Source organism: Bos indicus x Bos taurus, chromosome 16 (assembly GCF_003369695.1).
Source record: "Bos indicus x Bos taurus breed Angus x Brahman F1 hybrid chromosome 16, Bos_hybrid_MaternalHap_v2.0, whole genome shotgun sequence".
NCBI classification, from domain to species: domain Eukaryota; kingdom Metazoa; phylum Chordata; class Mammalia; order Artiodactyla; family Bovidae; genus Bos; species Bos indicus x Bos taurus.
In genome coordinates, this window is record NC_040091.1 from 20,524,403 (window position 1) to 20,540,481 (window position 16,079).

Genomic DNA, 16,079 nt, shown 5'->3' on the forward strand with positions numbered 1-16,079 from the left:
GGCCAGAACTGAACTTATTTGTAAGTGGACATGGGCACATCTATTTGTAAGTGGATTTCTTTGCAAGATGGTGCTCTGAAAATTTTGCTCTCTGCGGGAGTGAGAGGCTAAAGAGACCAATGCGTGGTCCACATACCTTCTATGTTGTACGCATCTGAAGCTTACAAACCTAACTGGATACCAGCAGCTGACGTTTTACTTCTAATCTCTACAACTATGCCTTTTCAGTTTATAAGCTACCAAATAATTTTGCTAAAAAGAGCTACCCTTTAAATAATTTAAATATGGGTGACAGTAAGTGTACAGGAGAAAGAATTTCTAAGAGTAACTGACAACTACAGAAAATATATACGGCCAATATTCATACAGATATATTTTTATATATGCACCTAAATCATATAGTAGAAAATTAAAAAAAAAAAAAACTTTTGTCTTACTCTGCTTCATATACTGAGTCAATTGCAAGTTATGTATTTGACTATTGACTCCAAGCATGACAAATTATATTCAATTGTGAGAGGCCACTGGAGCATTTCTGAAAAGAGAAGGAATTCAAAATTTTCATTTGTGGCTTATCCATTCCTAAATAGATGTCACTTTTATATAATGAAGAATAAATTATATATATGTGATTGTTTAATGACATAGTAATTCATATCTCAATTTGCTGCATTTATTTTTTAAAGGGTCACCTTTTCTCTAAAGACTTTACGATCCCCCTACCCATGTAGAATTGATCACTCTCTTTTTTTATGTCCCTGTTTTACCATCAACATACTTCTGTTATAGAACCTGTAACAGTTTATTATCCTTACTAATTTACAGGCCTGTATCCACTCCCCACACACTGTACATCCCTTGGGGCCTGGATCCTATCTTCTTAGTCTTTGAATCTACAGTTCCTGGCTTATACTAGATGTTTAAATAAATGGCCTGAATTAATCAATGAATATTGGCTCATGTTTTTTTAAACAAGGAGTAAAAACAAAAACAAAAACTGTTTGCTTCAAGTACTCTTTAAGACAAAAAAATCGTGTCTAAGTCCCTTGGTGGCCTTGTTGGAAATTATTTAAGCCCTTACTGGGAGATCTTTAAGGCTGTCTTGAGTGCTTGATTAGGCTGGGTGGTGTAGGTAAACTGCACATAGGAAGGTAATATTTGGTCAGTGTAATTCACATGTGAATGGAAGGTCTCATGAGCATTGGGACCTTGCCAAAGTGTTATAAGACTTACAGGCTTGAAGGAGGTCTGCTATGATATCACCTGCTATTAGCACCCACTCTGTGCCTGTACAAAACCCCTGCTACTGATTTGCAGCTCGGCCAGTGACGGTCAATTAATACAGCAATAACTTGCTCAGTAAATTTTTATCTTAGCTCCCAGGGCCCTATTCCTCGTGTTTCTCCATGTGCCACTTTATTGCCTTTCTGGTCTTTAATTTGAATTTACTCCAGATTAGAGTTCTGCTTTTCCTCCAGCATCTTGTCTACTCCATTGTGGATCTCGTTCACATTTGTCCTCCAACATATTCTTTTTCAGTTCTTGCTCTTTGAACAGCTTTTAGTATCTTATGCAACTGTCTGAGTTGATTCCTTTGCTCAATTTCTTTCTCTCCCTGGTTCATCTACATGTGTGATAGTGTATCTTTTTACAGACTATAGAACTGACTCTCCATTTCAGATGCTAGTGAGCATTGACTTAAGCATTAGGGTGTCACCTCAGACCCTCCAAACAGACGACTCAGAGAATCAGTGTTCTAATAATAGTACTAATATAAAGATGAACAGCAGTATTACTTTATGTGTAGAAACTCCACTTAAAAATACCCACATGTAGCTTTAAAAAAAAAGTGCTATTTAGTGGAATTCTTTCATCCATCCTAAAGGTCTTTTACGTGTTCCTTTTCTCCAGTACTTTGATTTACAGTTTGCGACATCCAGAATTTTTTGCTTCTCTGTGGCTTTTGTTTACTTGCTGAACCCATCTAGAGGGAAGCCTATTGTATGGAATGGCACATATAGCTAATTCTTCCATTTCTAGGGATACATCCATTCAGCCTCAACTGTGTCTTTGAGCCCCTGTTTCTGCAATAGAATGGTTCCAGATTCTCATACTTACTACCCAAGCATGAATGGATATAGCTGGTAGATAACTAGGGTATACTTTAGTCAAACCAACTGCCAGTAAGAGCTATATGTCTCTGAGGAAAGAGCTTGCAATACCACATATTCACAAATCTTAGTAAATCAGAACCATTGGCAAATAATAATGCTGTGCATGTATGCTCAGTCACTTAGTTCTGTCTCTTTGTGACCCTATGAATTGTAGCCCACTGGGCTCCATGTCCATGGAATTTTCTAGGAGAGAATACTGGAATGGGTTGCCATTTCCTCTTTCAGGGGGTCTTCCTGACCCAGGGGTTGAACCCACGTCTCCTGTGGCTCTCACATTGACAAGAGGATTCTTTACCACTCTGCAACATTAAGACTTGGCAGTTGCCTAACAGTTGCCACTCTCCAGGCACCTAAGTATTTTAAATACTTTTAACTATTTCCTGAAATGATCAACTCTCTTTTCTTTTGTTCAGTTGCTCGGTTGTGTCTAACTCTTTGCACGGACATGGCAGCACACCAGGCTTCCCTGTCCATCACCAACTCCCAGAGCCTGCTCAAACTCATGTCCATTTAGTCAGTGATGCCATCCAACCATCTGATTCTCTGTTGTCCTCTTCTCCTCCTGCCTTCAGTCTTTCCCAGCATCAGGGTCTTATTTTCTAATGAGTTGCCTCATCACATCAGGTGGCCAAAGTACTGGAGCTTCAGCTTCAGCATTAGTCCTTCCAATGAATATCCAGTATTGATTTCCTTTAGGATTGACTAAAGGAACTGGTTGGTTTGATCTCCTGCAGTCCAAAGGACTCTCAAGAGTTTTTTCCAATACCACAGTCCAAAAGCATCAATTCTTCGACATTTAGCCTTCTTTATGGTCCAACACTGGTCATAGGTAACACCCTCTTCCAACAGCACAAGAGAAGACTCTACACATGGACATCACCAGATGGTCAGCACCGAAATCAGACTGATTATATTTTTTGCAGCCAAAGATGGAGAAGCTCTATATAGTCAGCAAAAATAAGACCGGGATCTGACTGTGGCTCAGATCATGAACTCCTTATTGCCAAATTCAGACTGAAATTGAAGAAAGTAGGGAAAACCACCATTCATGGATGACCTAAATCAAATCCCTTATGATTATACAGTGGAAGTGAGAAATAGATTTAAGGGCCTAGATCTGATAGACAGAGTACCTGATGAACTATGGACGGAGGTTCGTGACATTGTACAGGAGGCAGAGATCAAGACCATCCCCATGGAAAAGAAATGCAAAAAAGCAAAATGGCTGTCTGAGGAGGCCTTACAAATAGCTGTGAAAAGAAGAGAAGTGAAAAGCAAAGGAGAAAAGGGAAGATATACCCATATGAATGCAGAGTTCGAAAGAATAGCAAGGAGAGATAAGAAAGCCTTCCTCAGTGATCAGTACAAAGAAATAGAGAGAAACAATAGAATAGAAAGACTAGGGATCTCTTCAAGAAAATTAGAGATACCAAGGGACATTTCATGCAAAGATGGGCTCAATAAAGGGCAGAAATGGTATGGACCTAAGAGAAGCAGAAGATATTAAGAAGAGGTGGCAAGAATACACAGAAGAACTATACAAAAAAGATCTTCATGACCCAGATAATCACAGTGGTTGGATCAGTTACCTAGAGCCAGACATTGTGGAATGTGAAGTCAAGTGGGCCTTAGAAAGCATCACTATGAACAAAGCTTGTGGAGGTGATAGAATTCCAGTTGAGCTATTTCAAATCCTAAAACATGATACTGTGAAAGTGCTGCATTCAGTATGCCAGCAAATTTGGAAAACTCAGCAGTGGCCACAGGACTGGGAAAGATCAGTTTTCATTCCAATACCAAAGAAGGGCAATGCCAAAGAATGCTCAAACTACTGCACAATGCACTCATCTCACAGGCTAGTAAAGTAATGCTCAAAATTCTCCAAGCCAGGCTTCAACAATACATGAACCGTGAACTTTCAAATGTGCAAGCTGGTTTTAGAAAAGGCAGAGGAACCAGAAATCGAATTGCCAACATCTGCTGGATCATTGAAAAAGCAAGAGAGTTCTAGAAAAACATCTATTTCTGCTTTATTGACTATGCCAAAGCCTTTGACTGTGAGGATCACAATAAACTGGAAAATTCTGAGAGAGATTGGAATACCAGACCACGTGACCTGCCTCTTGAGAAACCTGTATGCAGGTCGGGAAGCAACAGTTAGAACTGGACATGCAACAACAGACTGGTTCCAAATAGGAAGAGGAGTACATCAAGGCTGTATATTGTCACCCTACTTATTTAACTTCTATGCAGAGTACATCATGAGAAACGCTGGGCTGGAAGAAACACAAGCTGGAATCAAGATTTCTGGGAGAAATATCAATCACCCCAGATATGCAGATGACACCACCCTTATGGCAGAAAGTGAAGAGAAACTAAAAACCCTCTTTATGCAAGTGAAAGAGGAGAGTGAAAAAGTTGGCTTAAAACTCAACATTCAGAAAACTAAGATCATGGCATCTGGTCCCATCACTTCATGGCACATAGATGGGGAAACAGTGGAAACAGTGTCAGACTTTATTTTGGGGGGTTCCAAAATAACTGTAGATGGTGACTGTAGCCATGACGTTAAAGGACGCTTACTTCTTGGCAGGAAAGTTATGACCAGCCTAGACAGCATATTAAAAAGCAGAGACATTACTTTGCCAACCAAGGTCCATTTAGTCAAGGCTATGGTTTTTCCAGTGGTCATGTATGGATGTGAGAGTTGGACTATAAAGAATTCTGAGCGCCAAAGAATTGATACTTTTGAACTGTGGTGTTGGAGAATACTTTTGAGAGTCCCTTGGACTGCAAGGAGATCCAACCAGTACATCCTAAAAAGGAAATCAGTCCTGAATATTCATTGGAAGGACTGATACTGAAGCTGCAACTCCAGTACTTTGGCCACCTGATGTGAAGAGCTGAGTCATTTGAAAAGACCCTGATGCTGGAGATGATTGAAGATAGGAGGAGAAGGGGACGACAGAGGATGGGGTGGTTGGATGGCATCATCAACTCAATGGACATGAGTTTGAATAAACTCCGGGATTGGGTGATGGACAGGGAGGCCTGGCGTGCTGCAGTCCATAGGGTCTCCAAGAGTCAGACACGACGGAGCAACTAAACTGAACTGATTGAATGGGACAAGATGCCAGGATCTTCTTCTTTTTTTTTTTTAACGTTGAGTTTAAGTCAGCTTTTTCACTCTCTTTCAGCTTCATCAAGACACTCTTTAGTTCCTCTTCACTTTCTGACCAACTCTCTGGATATCATAATTCCACTTTGGAAGTTGGGAAATTGGAAAGATGTCTTGCCCAATGTCACATAGCTAGTGACAGTGTTAGGAATTGAACCCAGGAGGTTTGGTACCCACATTCCTGTTGTATCTAGCCACTTATAGTCTTGCCTTTACTTCTAGTCTTTCTCCCCTTTCTTCAAAAATCTGGATGAGAGCTATTATATGAACCCTAGACCAAGCTCTTAGGGAAATTTTATTACTTTCACTCTGGTAAACTGAACCCCTTGCCCTGATAATTCATGAACGTTTTTACTGGTAGCACATTCCATTCAGGGAATTCTAAATTTAGTGATAATTTGTAGAAAACTAAGTTGAGACATCCCAGTTCAGTGTCACGTGCTTCCCCTTGTAGGCCAAATGGGATGGCTTAGTATGAAAAACCTCACCTTATAAATGAATATTTGAGCTGTAGTCTTCACATATTGCTATTGTTAACACAGAATTTGACATCCATCATAACCCCAGATTCAATACTATTCTTGATACAATTTTAAATGAATTTCCATATAGGATGTAGCAAACTAAAAATGAATCTGTCTTTTCTTTCCTACTTGGACTACAAGATGCAGATCACATAGATTTTTGTGATCCAAAAACTATAATTTGGTTGTATTTGAACTTCCACCATGTCTGTTTTGGACCCTGAAAAATTAATGGAAAAGAGGATTCCAACTTGGTTAAAACTTTAGAAGCCCTACCAAATAGTTATCGGGACTGCTATTCTTCAACTGCAGCTCTCTCTCTTTATCCATTAACTCTTGGACTCTACTGGTCTTCAATAAACTCAGCCTAATGAGGAGCCATAACTGGCACAGACTTTGGAAGTTCACAAAGGCAAACTGAGCATTATTGATTCCTTGCAATACCTTTGAAAAGCCTCCTTTGGGTCATCTGATACATCTTGAGTTCTCATTTGTCTGTCTGTCCTTGGACAACCAGAATAATCTCATATGCACACAGATTGTAAGCAGTGCTAATGTGTAGTATCTTGGAGATCTCTTTTCAAAAGTATGTTCCATTAGACTTTTCCCTCTTGTTTTCAAAGATCTGTGAGGAATGAAAAATGGTGATAATCTAAAACTTAGTTTTAAAGAACTACAGATGTAATTAATTTTTTAAGATAGAATTTCTTTTACCCTAGAAACCTGGTCCTTGTCCTGAATCAACCACATATACTTTCTTAATGGTGTTCAGGGGCATCTGAACCTTTATTGTTGCAGTTGCTTTAAATGATTTCACTTGAAATTAGTGCCCTAACACATTTTAGTTCAGAAAGAAATCCTCACTTTAAGGAAAGTAAGAGCTGTAATAATAAGAGGGACACTAGAATTAAAGATAACTTAAAATAATCAATTTTCAAAGTAACCACATTTATTGGTTCTTTTATGTAATAAAAATTTTTGTTTACAAATATCTAACTCAAAGCATCAATTGACCTTTTTCTTTTGTTTCCTTTTTGTGTCTAAAGTAGGAAAAATACAAGGAAAGTTTATATTCTGTGGCTTTAATCAGAAAATGGTTAAATATATATCAGATATATAAGGATCCATCTCAATCTACTAAACTATTTATAACCCTGTTTTCATATTTATACTACTATGAAGTATTTATGTTTAGAATAATGACTCCAAAATCAGATAGAGATAAATCAGTTTAGTTCAGTTGCTCAGTCGTGTCCTACTCTTTGCGACCCCATGAATCGCAGCATGCCAGGCCTCCCTGTCCATCACCAACTCCCAGAGTTCACTCAAACTCACATCCATCAAGTTGGTGATGCCATCCAGCCATCTCACCCTCTGTCATCCCCTTCTCCTCCTGCCCCCAATCCCTCCCAGCATTAGAGTCTTTTCCAATGAGTCAACTCTTCTCATGAGGTGGCCAAAGTACTGGAGTTTCATCTTTAGCATCAGTCCTTCCAAAGAACACCCAGGACTGATCTCCTTTAGAATGGACTGGTTGGATCTCCTTGCAGTCCAAGGGACTCTCAAGAGTCTTCTCCAACACCACAGATAAATAGGTAAAATAATTCAGGGAAGAAATACTGATTCTCTCTTTAAAAAAAAATTACTTATTTATTTTATTTATAGCTACACTGGGTCTTTGTTGGTGCACATGGGCCTTTGCTGTTGTGCTGAGGGGAGGCTACTTCTAGTTGCAGGGTGCCAGTTTCTCATTGCAATGGTTTCTCTTGTTGTGGAGGATGGGCTCTAGGCACATGGGCTTCCGTAATTGCAGTACATGAGTTCAGTTGCTGTGACTCATAGACTCTAGAACCCTGGCTCAATGGTTGTGGCACATGGGTTTATTGTCCTTCAGCATATCATATCTTCCTGGACTAGGGTTGGAACCTATGACCCCTGCGTTGGCAGGAAGATTTTTTTTATTGAGCAACCAGGGAAGCCCTGATTTCCTCTTATTTACTAGATTATATGTTGGGTTATAAGAATACAAAACAAGTAAGACACAATGTTATTCACATGGAAGAAGCTATCCCAAAATGTTAGCCTAAGGAATAAGAGGGAAAGGGATCCTCTAGATAAATCCTAGCTTTTGCTGGATGGTAGGCAGATTTAAATGTTCCATCCCCATGCAAAAAATTATTTCTTTCTCCCTCCTACTACTTCTGGTACCAATGTCTTTGTGGAATGATTAAAGAAATTTAGAGAAAAGAAGTACAAAGACCAGTAGAGTAGGGAAACAGAATATTGAAGAGAAGAAACTGCATATGGAATAATTATCCAAAATCTCCAGATAGCTAAAAACATCTAGTTTAAAATATATATATTTCTAGTTTAAAAACATGTCTATTTTTCTACATATTGACATGATAATATGGTGACATTGAGAATGAAAACTTTGATATTACTAGTTTTAAACACCCTATCTTTGAAAATTTGGTAAACCCACTTTTCTGGGCTCACTGTATAGTCTTTGCAGAATGTTCAACATTCAAATAAGTAAAAGTAATGAATGAGAGTCCTGTTTATATGCTCTCATGTACAACTAGAGCTTTAGTCCTAGGCACGTTATCATCAGTGATATATTGTCTTTCGTATTTTGATTTTAATTTTAGGTGTGAAAATGTTTTTTCTCTCTTTTGACAACATTAAGATTACTGTGAATTTTGAGGAATAATAATAAACCCAATGGAGGGAAAATATTTTCTATGAACAGATGGCTTTTGATATATCAAGGTTTTGCCATTTATTTTAGTGCTTAAAATAAACATTATTTATAAGACCACTTACATTTTGATGTTACTTAATGAGGAATATGCATCATTGATTTGACTAGCTTAAGAGGTCATTTAGAACTTGCCCGTTAACAAGCTGTAATCTGCTGAGCATGCAGTGACTTTGTTTAAAATTATCTATTCAGAGCTGATCAATGACAATAATTGTTTTATACCTATCACTTCTGAAAGTTGCTAATTACTTTGAAGGACGTGAACACTAGCCCTTTTTTGGGAAACTGTGACCCACTCACCTTGAAATTAAGAAGAACATTATCCAAAATCATCTTGCCTCTTGAAAATATTTTGTTTTTTAAAAAAGTAAAAGTCTATTCACTAGTACTGGGATATCAACAGGAAATTTAGGCAAAATTTAAGATGATATTTGTTCCTATAGCAATAAGTATAGTGGAACGCCAGCCTATATTATATCTTATATCAATTGTTGTTCAGTCAGTAAGTTGTGTCTGACTCTTTTTGACCCCATGGACTGCAGCATGCCAGGCTTCACTGTTCTTTACCATCTCCTAGAGTTTGCTCAAACTCATGTCCATTAAATAAATATTGGTTAAACTGGAATTCCTCTAATGTAAAAAAAAAAAAATTACTATGCATTTTAAATGAAAGAACATGCACACACTCTTTCTCTTTATACAGGACATTCATCACATGTTTTAGTGGAAAGAGCCTGGTCTCTGGAATAAGACAGAGCAGTTTGTATCCCAATTCTGCCATTTACTGTTTTGCTGGTTATGCTGTGACCTAGATCAAGTTACTTAACCTCAGTTTCTTTATTTTTAACATGGAGATCGTGCCCTATTCACAAGGATACCATGAAAATTAAGGCAGTTAGCATAATACCTGGAAAGGAATTGTAGCGTGACTTTGGGTGGATGTCTAGGGACTGAGGGATTACGAGACTCTCTGAGAGTGCATTTGTGGACTCTGTGGATGTGTTTGGTGCTGTTTCTGGTGCCTGCTCCCTGTGGAGTGGGAAGGAGTCCATCCCATGGGCTTCTTTTAGTTCTCTGGCTATTGGCACAGATTTTTCAGCCAGCTGCAGACTCTGCCCTTTCAGCTTCTCTCCAAGTGAAGCCCTTTCAGCTTCTCCCCACTACTCTGCCATGACCTAAACATAAACCACCATCTTTCCTTCTCAGGACTTCAGCATGCATCTTTTATGTTTTCTGACATATCTAATCTTATTTAGAATTTAATGACGTTTCTATGTAGTAGGTAGTCCACCCCTTAACACTGTTTGATATCCTAATATTTTTCCATGCTTCCTGAGTCATTTCTATTGCTGATGATGGATAGTCTATCAGCGCTTTTGTTTGTAAGTATTCCTGTGTTTAATATAATTATTACTGTATATGCAATAAAAGTAAGCTGAGATTCATGTGAAGCCATCCAACTAGCTATTAATGTATAACCTCAGGCATTTATTTAAGCTCTCTAAGCATCAATTTCCTCTTCTATCAAAGAAAGCTAATGATAATCTCCACCTCAGAATGATACTGTAATGATTAAGTTAAATAAGCCAGGAAAATAGTCATTATTTGCATGTATGATTTATATATGTATATGTATTCCAATAGATTATTCTTTTTCATTAGGAAAATGCTTTTTATATCAATCCCTCCCATTTCTTTGCCAGACATAATATGATGTTTGTCAAATTAGAGGAAGATAGTTTCTAAATTGGGCTTCCCTGGTGGCTCAGATGGTAAAATAGAACTCTAGAAAAATTAATTTTTCTTAATTTAGAGAATAAAGCTCTAAAATAAGATCATTTGAAAAATATTTAGAAAGGCACTGTTATGCTAGCATTGTTACGCTAGCTTGTTACTCTACTTAGTTTTACTTTCCAGAACTAATTTCTCTATTTAATTGTTCTTACAATATGAACAATAAGTGGCTTAGCATCTCTTCAATTATTTTAGTCATTCTTATACTAGGCGGTTGACTAAACATTTCTTCAAAGTCTTCACATTTAATATTTCAGATTGTAAAATACCTTTTAACTGACCATATTTTAAAACAGAGAAAATTAGGGGATCACAATTCAAGTAAGACATTTATTTGGGAGAATGGCATTGAATCAAGTTATAAAGATTTTAAACTCAACGTATTTAGCTTAAAACCCTTAGGCTTTTCAGATAAAACTCAGTGGACCAAAGTTCAGTCTCTTATTAGTCACTTTTTCCTATGGACAAAAAAAAAAAAAAAGATGTTTAAAGAAGATGTGTGTTCCTAGCCCAGCTAACTGTGCAAAACATTGGAAGGACTTCATATCCAAAGAAAATTGTTCATCATGTGTGTTATTCAGTCACTAAGTTGTGTCCAACTTTGTGACCTCATGGAGTACAGCATGCCAGGCTTCCCTGTCCTTCATTATCTTCCAGAGTTTGCTCAAACTCATGTCCACGGAGTTGGTGATGCCATCCAACCATCTCATCCTCTGTCACCCCCTTCTCCTCCTGCCCTCAATCTTTCCCAGCAACAGAGTCTTTTCCAATTAGTTGGTTCTTTGTATCAGGTGGCCAAAGTATTGGAGTGTGTGAATAATTTATGAATATGCAAACTACTTGAAATTTTTAAAGAATGAAGTTAGTCTTTCTGCAAGGCTAAGTTAACATTTTTTTCTAATTTTTTCTATTTCTTCTTCTTCTACTCCTTTAAAGAAGTTGAGGTATTTTATACTATAGACTTTCGGTTTTCCACAAAATTAGGATCTACATATTAAAAGTTTTGTTTTGAGTTTTTCTAATAGCGATTGTATTAGCAAAGGTAAAGCTTAAAGTGATTGATTTTTCTTATGATTATTGGGGCTTTGAAGGCATTTAGTAGCCCATTTAATAAGTATGTTCTTTTAGACACCAACATTTCTCTTATCTAAAAAACTAGATACTTTAAACAAATATTTGTTCATTGAAAATTACAGTTCCCCTTGTTCACAGTTCTGTGTTGCAATGGTTTAGAGAACAGGCCCCCTGAAGTTCTAATTTGATTCTTAAGTCCATCACTAATAACTGTATAATTATGGGAAAACTGTACAATTATAATAGCTGTATAATTATGGGGAAAACTGAATATTTTCCTTTTAGCATTTTCTCATCTATAAATAAGGCGAAGAGAGTATTTATGTCATTGTTGTTGTTCAGTCGCTCAGTCATGTCTGACTCTTTGCGACCCCATGGACTGCAGCACACCAGACCTCCCTGTCCGTTGCCAACTCCCAGAGTTTACACAAACTCATGTCCATTGATTTCATGATGCAATCCAACCATCTCAACCTCTGTCGTCCCCTTCTCCTCCTGCCGTCAATCATCCCCAGCATCCGGGTCTTTTCCAATGAGTCAGTTCTTTGCATCAGGTTGCCAAAGGATTGGAGTTTCAGCTTCAGCATCAGTCCTTCCAATGAATATTCAGGACTGATTTCCTTTAGGATGGTCTGGTTGGATCTCCGTGCAGTCCAAGGGACTCTGAAGAGTCTTCTCCAACACCACAGCTCAAAAGCATCAATTCTTCTGTGCTCAGCTTTCTTTATAGTCCAACGCTCACATCCATACATGACTACTGGAAAAACCATAACTTTGACTAGATGGATCTTTGTTGGAAAAGTAATGTCTCTGCTTTTTAATATGCTGTCTAGGTTGGTCATAGCTTTTCTTCCAAGGAGCAAGTGTTTTTTAATGTCATGGCTGCATTCACCATCTGCAGTGATTTAGTTAAAGAAGAATTAAAATGTGATGATGAAGGTACAAGAAAACATTTTCTTTAAAGATTTTGATACAACTGTATTTAAAAAGTCCATTAAAAACATTTATTTCAATGAGACAAAATACAATCTTTCAGCCAGTTGGTTATTAAAAAAATAAAAAATCCATCTGGTCAGGAAGTGGAAGTGGTAGGAATCAGTAAAGCAAACTTTTGATCTTTCAATAGTTAATTTCACACAGTATTTTTAAAACCATTATAAATGTTATAAAATAAATTATAGTAACCTAGAGTATGTTTTTGTCTTTATAATATTTATTATAAATCTATGAGTAAACCTATATTTGCAACTATATATACTGTTATTGGAAAAGAAAATGGCAACCCATTCCATTATTCTTGCCTGGAAATCCCATGAATAGAGGAGCCTGATGAGCTACAGTCCATGGGGTCGAAAAAGAAACACAGCTAGCAGCTACACAACAAACTGTTACATTTGTGTGTGTGCTTCTCAGTCATGGCCGACTCTTTGTGACTCCATGGATTGCAGCTCGCCAGGCTCCTCCATCTATGGGAATTCTCCAGGCAAGAATACTGGAGGGGGTTGTTCTGCACTTCTCCAGGGTATCTTCTCAACCCAGGGAATGAACCCAGGTCTCCCCACAGTGCAGGTGGATTCTTTACAATCTGAGTCACCAGGGAAGCCCAAGAATACTGGAATGGGTTGTCAGGCATTCATCCACAGTATCTTCTCAACCCAGGGATTGAACCCAGGTCTCCTGCACTGCAGGCTGATTCTTTACAGTCTGAGCCACCAGAGAAGCCCAAGGATACTGGAGTGGGAAGCCTATCTCTTCTCCAGGGGATCTTCCCAACGCAGGATCTGAATAGGGGTCTCCCAGATTGCAGGCGGATTCTTTACAATAGTATAAAAGTCTAAGAATTTATTTGATAAGATTTAATCATCATCCATCATTAACCTGATTTTGAAAAACTATTAATTTTTTTTTCTAAAAATGTTCACTGGCATATTTTATCTTTTTATTTACGTCAATAGATTCAGAGGCGATGGCGGGGGTATAAGATCCGGAAATACTGCTTTAATTATTATTATCTGAAGGAGTACCTGAAAGCTGTTTCTGAGACCAATGATGCGATTAGGTGAGTAGTATGATCACCAGCTCACTAATGACAGTTTTAGAAAGGTTACTCTGGGTGTGGATCATTATCAGACTTAGGAATAGTTTCTTTAAAGCTAAATGATATTTTAGGCACAAATTTATTGATAAGATAGAGATTTTTTTTTCTTTTTATCTTATCCATTTATGGCTTCTGTATGTTTAAATATCTTGTACTTTTGACTGTAAATTAGATGTCTGTGGGTATAGCAGGCCTGTCTTGTACTATGCAAATAGCTTAGTTTCAGTAAAATTACCTCATTTTGAAATGGATTTATCCATAAATAATTACATAGATGAAGCCTTATGTACGGCAATCCTCAAAACGTGTTCAGTGTCAAGAACTTGCCTCTCAAAGAAGAAAATATTACACAACACGTTAAAATGGACTGCTTTACTGTCAGTTTTCATTTCTTTAAGCACATAGAAAACACCTGAATTTAGGCCTTACGACGATGTCTTCTATAGATTTTAAGTTATTGTAACACTGTTCAATCATCTTTACCAAAGTTCTGTGTAGTAAGTTTTCACATTTCTTCAAAAATAGCCAGTCTTTTCTTCTTATATTGCCCCATTCTAGCAACTTAGAAGTGACATATGTTTATAGTAGATTTAGGTAAAAAGGAAATAGTGATGAATCACAGTTGACATTTATGTAATAGTTTTACTTTCAGTTTTCACATACATTATCTCATTTTACTGTTAATATTTTTTAAACTAGAGAAAATAGTCAATACTAAGTTGTTAAGACGCAGGTGTTGTCTGATACCTTACAATCATATATATCATAAGAAAAATCTGGCAACTATCTTCCCAAATTTTAACTTTCTTCCATATGTGTGGGTATAAAAGGGTCTGGTCTTTGGAGATTAAGTATGGGGAATTTGTAAAACTGATTTCTTTGGAAGCAACAATAAAGATTTGTGGAGGTTGAAATAGGGTTTAGTTAATGAGAGAAGTTGGAAGACTCAGAAACAGGTGGGCCAAGGGAGTGATATTTAATTTCTTCCTGTGTGTGTTAGTCGCTCAGTCATGTCCAACTCTTTGCGACCCCACCGACTGTAGCCTGCCAGGCTCCTCTGTCTATGGAATTCTCCAGGCAAGAATACTGGAGTGGGTAGCCATTCCTTTCTCCAGGGATCTTTCCGATGCAGGAATTGGATCTAGGAATTCCGATGCTGGAATTGGATTGATTGCATTGCAGGTGGATTCTTGACTGCCTGAGCCACCAGAGAAGGCCCTTAATTTCTATCTAAGAAATCCAGATTCTAGAGATGAGCTGGCTATCTGTAAATGGCATACTTGAGCTTGTCAGGAGGAAAGAGCTAGTGGAAAATGCAAGAGGGAGAATTTGAGCAGGACTGGGCCTGAATGAGGCAAGGGGAGGTTCTAAAGGCACCAGGATTAAGGAGGCATTTACTGTCAAGGTCATGAGGTACCAACCTTGCACTTTCTCAACCCTGTAAGTGTATCCTTAAATGTTATATTTTTGAAGCAAGTCTTGTTTGCTTCACACAAGTCCTAACCCTGAATGGGAGGAGATCCTCAAAGAGACAAATATGTGAAAGGTGGTTTTAGAAAGGCCTGTTTCTTCTGTTCAGTAGGTATTTCCATGCATCCTTGTTTTGTTCCTCATTTTACAGAGAATGTCTCTAGCCACTAGAGAGTCTGGTGCATCCATGCTGGCAATTTAGTTTCGCCTCATATTCTGTATCATAACACTGACTTATTCTTTTATTTCTACCTTGGTTAATGTTGTTCAGTCACCAAGTCGTGTCCGACTCTTCGTGACCCCATGGACCGTGGCGCCCCAGACCTCTCCGTCCCTCACCATCTCTCTGTCCCTCACCGTCTCTACCTTAGAGGCCGCATGTTTTTAAGGTGTATATTTTCCCTCAGTGATTAGTTTCCTAATCATTTACCCCATCTTTGTTCTTGTATTTATTGATAGAATATTTATAGTTTCTTTGTTGTTACTGTCATCATCGTTATTTTTATCTGGAAATGGGTATTGTAAAAAGATAGTGTAGGGGAAGGGCCAAGGCCGTGCTCTAGGAAGGGTGAGAGGTCCCTGTGGCTCACAGTACAGCCCTACATGATATGTGTCTCTGTGTATGTAAACTGGCTTAGCGTTTTTGTTCATTTTAAGTTGACAGTGATTGGCACTTATAGGACTACTGATTGCTTTTAGACTCTCCTTTCTTAGAGATCTGTGGCATAGATGGCATTCCTGTGCATCTCCTCACTTAGTCCTACCTCCTCGGCTTGTCTCTGGAATAGTTCATGGAATTAGCCCTAGCCAAACTTTGTTCGAAGGCAATGGCACCCCACTCCAGTACTCTTGCCTGGAAAATCCCATGGACAGAGGAGCCTGGTAGGCTGCAGTCCATGGGATCGCTGAGTCGGGCACGACTGAGCGACTTCACTTTCACTTTTCACTTTCATGCATTGGAGAAGGAAATGGCAACCCACTCCAGTGTTCTTGCCTGGAGAAC

The 16,079-nt window shown here is 38.1% G+C and overlaps 1 protein-coding gene across 4 annotated transcripts in view; it reads left to right on the forward strand.

The window, feature by feature from the left end:
• SPATA17 (spermatogenesis associated 17) overlaps positions 1 to 16,079 on the forward strand; it is a 244,010-nt gene that overhangs the window by 52,156 nt on the left and 175,775 nt on the right. For all 4 annotated transcript variants that reach the window (XM_027564452.1, XM_027564451.1, XM_027564450.1 and 1 more), the window contains one exon: positions 13,464 to 13,567. In XM_027564452.1, the coding sequence (XP_027420253.1) occupies positions 13,464 to 13,567 (104 nt within the window). The remainder of the gene's footprint in view (positions 1 to 13,463; positions 13,568 to 16,079) is intronic.